The following is a 12,412-nucleotide window of genomic DNA, read 5'->3' as shown; positions in this document are numbered from 1 at the left end:
GTAATCTTTCCAGCATAAAAATAAGTCTTGAGATCATCCCGGCATCTGATGATGATTTTAGTCTGCTTTCACTCTTTCTTCAGAGGATTTCTCCAGGGGTTTATTTATAGCTCGAGGGGCTGGATTGCCCATGTCCCTCTCTAAAGCTCCATTGTCAGCTTGTGGATCAACTAAACCCCCACACCCCCCCTAATTTTGTCCTGACTCTTGGCAGCCTGCCAGGCATCTCTTTGCACCCACTCTGCAGAAAGAGGGCAGTTGGGAATTTAGTCAGTCTATCTGCCTTGCATGGCTCCCTTTCACTTCGGTCGTCAGATTGCCATGCTGACGCACAGCGGCTCATTCAATGTGTTGTCCAGAAACTCCCAGACAGATGTGTTTGTCTCTGCAGCGGCCCTTTACAGCCACTCGCACACATTCATGTGAGAAAAGATCAAACGTTGATCCATACATTCAAAGCATATTCCCGATGTGATGCAGACCCTCATAGGATTAGTGGGGGGCATGGGCCAGTGCTGTGGCACCTCCTAACCTCACATTCTCCCACTCTGTACACCATTAATGTACCCAATGACCCTCTAGATATATGGGGTGCCTAGAGCCTGAATATCATCCAGCACCCTGTTAACTGGAATAGCACCTGGCACCAGGTTTTTCCTGACTGAAATCAGCTTGTGGTAATTATAAGCCTGTCGATATTCTTTATTTTTGATCTCATGAAAGAACAAAACCGGTAGTGTGGTCCCAGTTCCCTACCCTGCCTGTGGCTCTCAGCCCCAGGCTCCTTGTTCCCACTAAAACATAAAAGAATGGGTGATGAATATATTCTCTCATTTTTTATGTCTTTGAAAAAGCTAAAACCTAAATATAATTTCTTGAAAGAGCTGGCCACTGTAGTCTTTAAGAAACATCACTAAAGCAGGAGTAAGTAGTGTTGGGGTCTATTTTAAGATGCTTTTGCGAGTTAGTATTTCTGGCTGCAGGATGGTGTATGAGGGAATGATTAGATAAAGCTAGAGTGCCCATGGTCATCACAGTGAAGAAACATGTCACTCAGTCAGTGCAGTGGTGTGGCTCATTAATGTGCTTTTAATAGTTTTGGACAGCAATGGAGGTCAGTATGCTCACTGGAGTAAAATATGTCAGACTTTGGCTCACTTAACACACCAACTCATGAACTGCAATCAGCATTGAGAATCCATTAAATTCATCCCCTAATAGCAGTTTTAGCACACTGGGGGGCGCTGCAAGCCACAAGCTTTTCAGCACTCCCAGCACGTGGGAGTCACTCAGTCATGGCTGCAGCAATAAATTGCAAGACACCTACAATACGGAAATATTCCAAGAGATGGCAATATCGGATTGAGTTGTTGTTCACACCTTGGTGACATACAGGAGTAGAATATAATAGTTAGGTAAGAAGATTCAATTTGACAAAACTGAAGTTCTCACAAACATCAAACTAAACTGAAAAAAAAAGGCAGCAGAACACCTTTCCTCTTGCAGTTTGTATATTTATTTTAAAGCAACTTCTTTTGTAAAATATAAATACAAATTATGAGATATTTTAATTACAAAGTTAAAACAAAAATGAACACACCAAAAATTACTTTACTGCAGTAGCCTCCCTGTTATATACAAGCTCTGTGCCGAAGGGTGAATATCAACATCATCTTAAAACTTTATTATACAAACAGTTTTGTAGTTTTGCAGGTTAAATTAAAGACCAAACAGGAAGCAAAATCTGAACATTTAAAAAAAAAAAACAATGTACTAGCCCCTGAGGCTCAAGCGAGCGCTAAAGTCTGAGGAGAAAAACAAACCAAAAAAAACATAAACAAAAAAAGGACATCATGTGCTTCCTATGAACACAAATACCACATTCAATAGCACAGTCTCAGTACTATCCTGTACAGCTACACACAGGCACAATGTGCTGCGCGCTCACACACTCCATCTAATTGCTGACAGCACGACAATGCTCTGTCACCTTATAAAATCTTTCAGAGGAGTCGTGAGCAACATCCGAAAGAAAAAAAATCTCTTGATATTTTTATATATATATATATCTATATATATTTATTTATTTATTTATTTATACATAAATTAATTTATAAAAATAAGACCATTATTAAGTCTATTGAGTCACAAATGTATTGATCCTCAGTTAACGGAGGGTAAGGTTTCAGCAGCCCGGTCAGCCAGCAGGTCAGTCTATCTGTACAGTGCACCAGTGCTGGTCCAGAGCAGGGCCAAAGCGTGGGAACTAGGGGTCAGGCTAAGGCATACCATCATAACCTCTGGCTGGTTCTAAAGCAAACTACAGTCGGTATGGATCAAAGTCCGGATTTAGTGGCTTCAGGGGTCAGGATGAGCCCAACTTGCCCACGGCCTTGATTTTGTCCTTAAGTTTGTCCGCTGGGTGGTCCCAGTGGTCGTCCAGACACTCCAGTGTGGATCCCAGAAGAGCGGCCAGCTCAGCGCTGTCTTCCACCAGGTCCAACAGGTCTTTGCTGTCTGGATGGAAGCCCTCCAGCTCCTCTGGGCATGAGAAGAGCTGCGACAGAGAGGCCTGCCGGTAAAACTCTGCCTCTGCCACTGTCACCACCTCCATGTGGGGGAAGGTCTGTCGGAAACCACGAGCAGACATCCGCAGCCGACGGAGCACGTCGGACAGTAGCAGCCAGTTTCTTGGCCTGGAGGAGGGAACCAACCAATGTTTAGGAATGAGGTGCTGGCAGAGAGGGGAAAAATAATAAAATAAGTAAAAAGGTGTGTCGCGTGTGTGATCAAAGCTCACCCTTGGGAGAGGGACACCTGGATGTTGTAGCAAGGCAGCAGAGGTCGGTCAGAGAACTCGAACTCAAACACCTCCTTTTTATCCTCCTCATCCTCATCCTCTGGGCCCGGGGGGTCAGCCAGGATGTCATAGACACCACCCTCTTCGCTTGACTCTGACACACGCACAAAAAAAATAATCCCGAGTGAGCATCCACATTATCAGGGAGGGACAGACATGTATCAATCAAAGCGAGATGGCACTGAAGATTGAAGAGACTTAGTAAGCACTAACGCACACAGAGTGCTGATCAGTACTCACCACACACAGCGCTGCCATAGAATTCCCAATAAAGTCCTGGGTCATCATCTGAGCGGCCCTGAAGGTCAGCAAAATAATCTATGGAGAGAAGAGAGGAGCAAAACCTGTTATTCAAGAGCCACAGCCCTAGGGACAGGCAACGAGGCAAATACAATTGCCCTTTAAGACTACAGCAGAAAAATGGATAAAGAGCACAGTAAAACAGAAGAGGAGGAGGAGGGGCTGTGTCGAGAGAGAAAAGAGAAACAAACAGAGCAAATGTTTTGGGGGGGGGGGGGGCTGATGGTCAGGGGCCAGCGGCTGTACCACGGGGGAGGAGAGCGACTGTCTCCACTGGGTTAGAGCTGGCTCAGTTCAGAGCAGGGCTGCAGAAGGCTGCCAGGAATCAAACAAGAACCACACACAGCCGCTGAGTGTGCACGTGCGTGCGTGCGCACACACACACACACAAGCGCACACACACACAGAGCGCGAGCTGGAAACAAACAAGCAGAGGGAGCTGGATAAGCACACACAGCAAGAGCAAAGTGTGTATTCAGCACACGCGCACACACACACACACACACACACACACACACACACACACACACACACACACACACACACACACACACACACACACACACACACACACACACACACACACATTCACAGAGTGAGAGCTGGGCTTTGTGCCAGTGCTGAGGCGTGGGGCGTCTGGCGTGTGTTTGGAGGGATTAACGGCCTCCAGATGAGTGGGACCAGGTGGAGGGAGGGCGGCAATCGCTTGCTCTCGCTCATTTTCTCCGGTGCTTGATCTCCCTCTCTCCCTGCTCTGTCAATCTAGCCGCCATCGATCTATCCATCCACGCTCTTTTCAAAATTCAACACCATCTTTCCCAGCCGTCTACGTATAAATCTCGCCTTTTTGCACTAAACCGGTTCGCCCTTCTGCCGAGGCTCGAACTTACACCTGTTCATTTTCACCCTGATCTACCATCCATTCTCCCGTGGCTCGCCTCTTCACTAAAGCCTCTGGTGTGTCTCAGATCATCGCTTTTAACTAGTTAGACGTTCATGTAATATTAAGCAGCCATCTACAGAGGAAGAGTGTGCATGTGTACGCTTTCATTTCCTCCTCCTGTACACAAACTCATGTTGTCTCAACTTAACTACAAACATTCAGACAAGCCCTATCAACACACACGCCCCAAACACCAGACCGCGTCTGCAGCGTGGCAGCCTGGTGAAAAGACACACTCAGGCGCTCACACGCACGCATACAAAAGCAGAGTCTCCAGCCAGAGCGAAGCCCATTTCCGCACGTACGCTGTGCAAACACAGTTGGCGTTGCTAAGTAACCAGATAGAGGAGCTCAGAGGCAGCAGCACGCACCCCGGCGGGCTGAGACTCCCTGTCTAACAGGTGGTCGCGGCACAGGGAGAGGAGCGAGGGGGGGAGACGGGAGGGTGCCAGGGGGAAACGGGATGAAAGAGACAGACACGTCTTGAGGGTAAGCATTTACAGAGAGGGACTCACACCAACAGGTTGCACAGAGGTCAGAGCATTGAAAGAACAGCAAACAGCGAATGAGCCAAGATTGAGGCATTTGGGAACTGGGTTGCTGCCCAATCCTTTCAACAATTTACCCTTGCCCCACCTCGATATCCACTTTCTGGTGCACCCGCTATCTAAAAACCCCTTCATCTCTTCTGGTTTTAATTCATTCCTTTTCTAGCATTTTGTGATTTCATGATTTGTGGTCAAAGGGCACATTAATATGCAGATTTCCTTCCGTTCACATTCTACTGTGTCTGCACAAGTTTCTGCTCTTGGACAAATGTATCATATAAATCGTAAATTTTAGACAATAAAAACAGTAATTTCAATCATTTAAATTGAGGTGATGTCCCCTGTATTTCTCTGTCTCGGATTTAAGTGGCCTGAGGTGCAATTTACAAATTTGAAATGAAATTTAGACACCATGTGCAATGTTCACTAATACACTGATAGAACCGTTCGCCTGCTGTCTGGAAGCAGACTGCCCCCAACAGTTACGCCTGCTCTCAAAATGAACATATTCACATGCTATTCTTTGAAAACTCCAAAGTGGGGCAGGGTGAAGATGTGGACTACAACCAATGATGACCTGGTTAAATAACTAGAATGAAAAGCCAGTTGGGATCTTACCTGTGAGGAAGCGCTCCATGCTGTCACTGTGGGTCATCTTGAGCAGACCACGGCCAGAATATGTGGCCAGGGTGGGGTCAGCGCCATAAGACAGTAGGATTCGCACCACATCCAGGTGGTCGTTCTCCACAGCATCATGAATTGGCCTAGACGCACACAAAATGTACATTCATTCATTCAAGATCTTCAGCACTGACGACATTTGCATGGGCTGGTAGCGTTGAAATTCCCCCACTTGGTCTACTGCAGCATGTCAGATGCTGCTATTCCTGCACGTCCCTACTATCACTCCATGTGCACCTCAGTGTTTTAATGATGAGAATGTGCCATTCATGGAACTTCAAAGAATGCAGTCTAGTGCCATAAAACATTTTAACCTATTTAGAATTCCCCTAAACTCTGACATACAGTAGGTGGACATAAAGTAAAATGCGATGCACAGATTTATAAGACTGCCATTCTTCTTAGCAACGGTCACCCGTGTACTGTAATATGAATGTCACAAATCTGGTAATGGTTTAATAAAAGCTGAACAGCTACTCAATGCACCTTTAAAACCTGTGCACAGCTTCCTAGAACAGACCCCCCACTGCAAATTTTAATAAGACAGCAATGAAAGCACTGGCCTTTATTTTAAAACTGCAGCTAATCTGTCAAATCACTGCTCATGCTAAGCAAATATATTAAAAATAAAAATCACAGAAATTTTGTTATGAGCAAAACTCAACTGACTGAATTGATGACTCAGCCCTGGTTTGCTCTAGTGAGACATATAGAAAAAGCCACAATTGTGTCTGCATTGTGCAAAGGGGCCATGTTTACGCAAGCATACATTTCTGGGATTGTGTGTGCATACGAATGAGTGTCTGTTTACCTGGTGCCATCCTGTGCGCTGCAGTTAATGTCGGCCCCGTAATCCAGCAGGTGCTGGACTATGCTGAGCCAGCCACGGGCACATGCCTCATGGAGAGCACAGTAGCCAGCATAGTCTCTGTGGTTCACCTCACATACTCTGTTCTCCAGACAGTACAGCACCACCTCCTAAAAAGAGCCAACACCAGAGGATGAGCAGGGTTTACTGTGTGAGACTGTGTGTGTATGTGTGTAACCCATGCAATACAAGACCAAATACACGAGTCAGAGAGAGGAGACGCATACACAAACAGTCCTTCCCTTTTCAGTTCCTGTGGGAGAGAAATTAGGGAAAGGAAGAACTGAGTGTGTTCCCATGCCGGACGGAGAGACACACACGCACACACACACACACACACACACAAATGCTCCATAATGCTAGAGACATCAAGGAGACTAAGTGTGACTCAACTGTATTTAGCCTGCCAGATTTTGCTCGTACACGGGAGTGTGTGTGAATGTGTGTGTGTGTGCCATGGTTGGGGCTGGACGCCATCGTGGCAGCCAGTTACGATGGTTGGGCTCTGAGCACAGCATAATGGAAGCGGAACAAAGAGATTTGATAGAGGCGTTCAAGAGCTGGAAGCGTTTCCTCTGGTCTAAGGCTGTGACAGTTGGCCATCCAGCACTAAGTAATCAGACTGGTTTTTATTGGACTGGAGCAGAGTCTGCTGCTACTAAACAGAGAGGGGACAGAGCGAGAGGGAGCAGCCCGGCAATGTGCGTTGATATGAGGCCTGTCCAAGTCAGAAAAGTGTGTGTTTCAGCAGTGTGCGTATGGGTTTGTATCTGTGTGGACATGCAAGTTAGTGTGGGGCTACACACATGTACTCGCCTTGAAAAAGCTGAAAATGCTTAATTATGTATGTATATTTTTTTATTATATCTATTTATATATGTGTGAACGCAAGACTCAGACATCCAGAAACACTCACACTCTGCCCTGCTAACAGTCCTGTGCCGAAGGGAGGAAAGCTGCTCATCTGAACCTGGGGAATGACTCCAAACTTCCATTTCTATGCTAATTCTAGCTTGCCGTCTAGTCCAAGTGTTTATCTCGCTCTTCCACTCCCTCTCTCTTTCAGCACAGGGCGGATGGAGGGAGGAAGAGGGAAGGAAAGGCAGGCAACGGAGGGAAAACAGACCGACGGAGGCATGAGAAGAGGGCTAGAGAGGGCGGAAGGACGGGAGAAGCGAGAGGCAACACCCCAATAGATGACAGATTAATGAATCTCTGGATGAAATCTGCCGAGGCTGTCCTCTAGGCTGCAGCTGATAATAACAAGAGATGAGTGGTAGTCCTGGTGCGAAGTGGGGGGTGGGTGCAGTGATCGGAGTGAACGTAGGACCAGTAGCGGGAGGGGAAGGGGTGACGATGAGGAAACGGGAGAGAAGTGGAGAGCGGGATTGAGAGAAAAGAAGTGAGCAAGTGTGAGCAAGGAAAAGTGTGAGAGGAAGAGAGAGAAAAGGGAAGAGTGGGACAACGCTCCAACTGGTTTTCACTCGCTGCCAACACTCTGTTTGCCTGCTGGAGAGAGATTCAGGAGCGCTGTGCCGAAGCTCCCCTCTGGGGGATTCCTCTCGCTCTCTGTGTGTGTGTGCATGCGTGAGTCTGTCTGTGTGAGTGAATGAGAGCAAGTGTTAGAGAGACTGACGGGTAGAGAGTGTTGATATGCAGCCCGCCTAAGTGCGTGTGTGTGCGTGTGTGTATTTTTGTGCCACTGAGGAGTGTGTGTGTGGCTGTGGAGGAGGCGTAGCGCTAAACCTCCGAAGCCGTGTTTAATATCGCTGGGAGAGAGCGGGGAGCTTAGCACGAGAGCCCCGGCTTCCTGCCACACACACACACACACACACACACACACACACACACACACACACACACACACACCTCCGCAGTAAAATGAGACACTGCCCCCCCTCCCCCCTCTAATCTCCCTCTCTAGAATGCTTCCCTGCGCTCGCCTGCAATCAATGCATCACTCAGACATTTAACCCCTTGCAGAGCTGCCTTGCATGCTCCCTACGTACAACAGATGTATGTGTGTCTGTGTGTGTGTATGTATGTGTGTGTGGGTGTGTGCGTGCGCGTGCACGCGCGCATGCATGTGCACGCGCGCATGCATGTGCACACTTAAACATAAATGCGTATCACATGTAGCAGGTGATCCATGAGTGGCTTTCCCCCTGTGATGACGAGGCAACAGTGGAAGCAATGAAGCCACTGCATGCCTGGACGAGTGAAACGTGTGGATATTTGTATGTGCGAGAGTCAGCCTGTTATTGAATGACTGTGCTGGGGTAACAGGGGAAGCCTGAGAATCTAGCCTCTGATGATTTCAGATAGAGTTAATTAATCTCACACACACGCTGTTAGCCAACTGATGAATAAAAATGGAACAAAAAAGGAATAATCACCTGTTACCTATTCGTTCACTATAAATGCCTCCAGTCTCAACGAATAACCCACTCTGCATACTAATGCTCATCATCGACGTATGAACCAAACGATAAAACAGGCCTCATCTTAACTGTCGATGACTGTTCTGATGTCTGGTCATACTAGAAAGTGACATAATGAAATTCATTCATATGTCCTTGCGAATATGAGCTGGTGAAAGCTAACACATTACAAGCGACAGTAGCTAACATAAGGTCTTACTTATTTTTAGATTTCTCATCTATGTTTAATCCTGTCCTGCCACATGTTTTAGCCCAGAAATTGCTTATTTGTTTGAATCTTGATGTAGATTTTGTGGGCTGGATTGTATATTTCCTAACACATAGGTCTCAGAGGTAGAGAGTGAACAGCTTTCTGTCAGAACTGCACTCCATAAAGATGAATCTGATCTGATCATGGGCTGGTGGTATATGAGTTTGTCAAATGGTGTGATGAGACCATCTTCCCATTAAATGCCACAAAGAGGATAAGGGTGTTAATTTTAGCAGGAAATCATCCCACCCACCATCTCAGACATCTTCATCAAAGGAACTGGCATTGAATTTGCAGAAATTTATAAATATCCTGGAATAGTTGTTGATAAGAACCTGAAAACTGATGCAGTCTGCAAGAAGGGAAAGCAAAGATTTCACTTCTTAGGAAGTGAAGTTTCACTTCAAGTGCAAAGCTTTTGGCTGCAAGTTCAGAGAAGAGTTCAAGTGCAACAGGAGTAAAAACGCCTTTGATCTCTGTGCAATAACCCTGCAAATCTGCACGTGTAATTTAGCATTTTATAGATTGTTTCGCTGCATTCTTTCGTTTTGGATATTGCGCGTACAGGAAACATTTTTGGGCTTTCTGTACTGGTGTTGTTTTTTATCGTGTGTCCCTGGCTGCAAGTCAAGTTTCTCATCTGGATTAATACAATTAATTGACTGAACTGATGGCACCAGCCCACCAAAATAGTTCACTGAGCTAGCTAGCTTATCACCAATGAGTTAGAAAGCTAGCTAGATCAGTCACCAGCACTAATAATAACTTAAAAAGGTTATTTCAGTTATTGTATCATCCACTGACTGCAGACAAAAGCAATACTGCAATTTTATTGTGAAGCCGTTAACACTCGAGTGGAGCAGAGTACTGTGTGTATGAAATTGAATGGGTTGATACAGCCAGTGGTGTTTTCGGTTTTGGACTCTGTGGGTCTTTCAAATGTCGACACATTGTTTGCTATTGTTCAAATGCGCAAATTTAAGAGCCAAAGTTCACCGAAGTTGAACTTGAAATGTCAGTGTGGATTTTCTTTGTCTCCACAAGTGAATCCGCTAATTACTGCAATTTCCATCCCAGATTTTGCATGTATCATACATGCTAGTCTGACTGGGCACCTAAAGTGCAATCTAGTCTTTGTCTTTGCTTGGATCACACATGGATTTGAGAAGGAAAATCACAAGTGATTCATGTGGGGAGAATAAATGACAGATTGCACCTTTATCTGAGCTTTCAATGGGCAGAGCTGAGGGGCCCCAAGCCCCTGCACGAGGGGGAGAGGGATGAAGACATCCGCAGAATCTCTCCTCATTACCATTTCAAATGCTCAGAGAGCGAGGCAGATGAGGGAGGGCGAGAGAATAAAAGGGGAGCGAGGAAGAAAGAGAGAGTGGGCTTTCGTGTGCAGAGGCACGGATCGCAAAACTAAACGAACATGAAATATGCACAGTGTCGGCTGGGCATCGGGAACAGCACAGAACAGTTGTGCGAGTGCTGAATTAGATGCATGTGTGCATGACGTGATGCTGCATCCTGCATGTGCAGGTCTGTACTCGAAAGGATGCTTGCGCATGTGCTTGCCCGGTAACAAAATGTGTCTCGCTGTGAGCGTGTGCTTGCAGTGAGTGAGCGTGTAGGCTGTGCGTGTATGTGTGTCTGTGTGTGCATGAGGTGATTCTGAATTTGCATGTGCAGGTCTGTGTGGGTGTGCGACAGCGGAGAGTGTGGAGAGTCGTCGCTCTGTGCAGCATATGGAGAAGAACACGTCAGGATGCCTGTGCATGTGCTTATTGGGTCATAACGGGTGTTTCACTGTGCATATTTCTGCGTGTGTGTCTGCGCTCATAATCAGCATGTGAGCTGTGTGTGTGTGTATGTGTCTGTGCGCCTCTGTCTCTCAGGCCCTCATATCTCTCTGCCTGTGTGTGATAAGCCCAGAGCTTGCGGCGCTAAAACACCAGCGTGAGACAAGCGCTGTGCGTCTACAGGCTTGTATGCAAGTGTGTGTGTGGGGTGGTATGCATAAATTGGTGTGTCTCTCTGCACACGTCCTTGTGTGTGTGTGTGCGTGTGTGCGTGCGTGTGTGTGTGGGAGCCCCAGGGGTCTGCCCCAGGCTTATCACACACAGGCAGTGAGAGACAAGCTTCCTGAGAGAGAGCGAGAGAGAGGGAGAGAAAGAAAGGGAGGGAGGGAGAGAGGGAGGGAGGGAGGGAGGGAAGGGGGGGAAGGGGAAGGCGGGGGTGTTGTTTGCGCAGCGGTCAGCGCCTTGTTTGTGTAGTCTCAGGTTTTCTCCTCCCTCCTCCCTCTTTCCCTCTCCGCACGCGGAGCGCAGGAAGGGAAAAATGCGAAGGGGGGATAAAAAAAAAAGGGAGAGGGAGGGAAAAAAACGTTCGAGAGAGACGCATAAATCAGAGAGACGAGCCAGCTTCTCTCCAGCACGGCTGACTGAACCCTGCTGCTGCTGCTGCGCTGCACCCTGTGTGCGTGTGTGTGTTTGAGTGGGATGTGTGTGTGAGCGAGCAAGCGAGCGAGCGAGCGAGCGAGCGAGGGAGAAAAACAGCCGCCGCCACTGCTAACCACAGTCACCACGGCACATTAGAGGGCCATTAGAACGCGATTATACTCCCAGTGCTTACCTCTCATTCACACTTTTGCTCTCTCCCACTTGCGTGCACACACACACACACACGCACCCTCACGCACACACACACACACCTCATCATCATAAATGTGTACAACAAACACACAGAACCATAAAGCAACCGGTTAATGAGCAACAAAAGATACCCACACCTATTTACAGTTCTGTGAAGATACCTCCGCTGATGATAAAAATGATCACGCACACACACACAAAGACGGAGGCAAAGGCGAGTGAGAGACAGAGTGGACACGCACAGCGCAACGTGCAGCTCAAGTGGCATTAAAACCACTTGGATCAATAAATCAATTTGTAACATCTGCGGGTGGGGTGGGTGGAGGGGGGGCGTTTAGGCTCCCGAACAGAAACACAAGGGATGAGGGAGAATGAGACAGCGGGCCATCCAACTTTAATTAAAAGCTTTCAGAGCAACGGGAGTTGAGAAATTCAGCAGAATATACACCAGTCTCATTCTTCCTTGTATGTGCGGAGAATGAGAGGTTCTGATTCAGCAGCGAGTGATCGGCAGCTACACACAAAGAAAAAAAAAACTTCCGATGCTAGAGAGGCAGCGAGCATCAGTCTCCGTATAATGATCCCACCGATCCCTCATGCTGTCTGCGCAAGCACGTGCATATGTGTGTGCGTGTGTGTGTGTGTGTGTGTGTGTGTGTGTGTGTGTGTGTGCGCCGCCTGTGTGTGTCACACTTCGCCTCACGGAAAATTAATGAGATGTGAGTGCGGAGCGAGGCAAGAGGAGGGGGAGGCGGGAGGGGAGCGTGCGTATGTGTGTGCGCTCGCAGGAGGGGGGGGGTGCCAGCGACAATCTGAGTCACAAAGAGAGGAAGAGAAAGAGAGTGCTGAGAGGAAAGAGGGGGGAGG

General features: G+C 47.4%; 1 protein-coding gene across 2 annotated transcripts in view; it reads right to left on the bottom strand.

The window, feature by feature from the left end:
• Positions 1-1,503: 1,503 nt before the first annotated feature.
• Positions 1,504-12,412, bottom strand: part of bcor (BCL6 corepressor) — a 34,214-nt gene continuing 23,305 nt past the window's right edge. For both annotated transcript variants that reach the window (XM_070975666.1, XM_070975667.1), the window contains 5 exons: positions 6,144-6,310; positions 5,270-5,415; positions 3,101-3,178; positions 2,801-2,954; positions 1,504-2,696 (listed from right to left, as the gene is read on the bottom strand). In XM_070975666.1, coding sequence (XP_070831767.1) covers positions 2,366-2,696; positions 2,801-2,954; positions 3,101-3,178; positions 5,270-5,415; positions 6,144-6,310 — 876 coding nt within the window. In that variant the 3' untranslated portion in view covers positions 1,504-2,365. The remainder of the gene's footprint in view (positions 2,697-2,800; positions 2,955-3,100; positions 3,179-5,269; positions 5,416-6,143; positions 6,311-12,412) is intronic.

Source organism: Chaetodon trifascialis, chromosome 12, assembly GCF_039877785.1.
Source record: "Chaetodon trifascialis isolate fChaTrf1 chromosome 12, fChaTrf1.hap1, whole genome shotgun sequence".
NCBI classification, from domain to species: domain Eukaryota; kingdom Metazoa; phylum Chordata; class Actinopteri; order Chaetodontiformes; family Chaetodontidae; genus Chaetodon; species Chaetodon trifascialis.
This window is presented reverse-complemented; position numbering and strand designations above follow the sequence as displayed.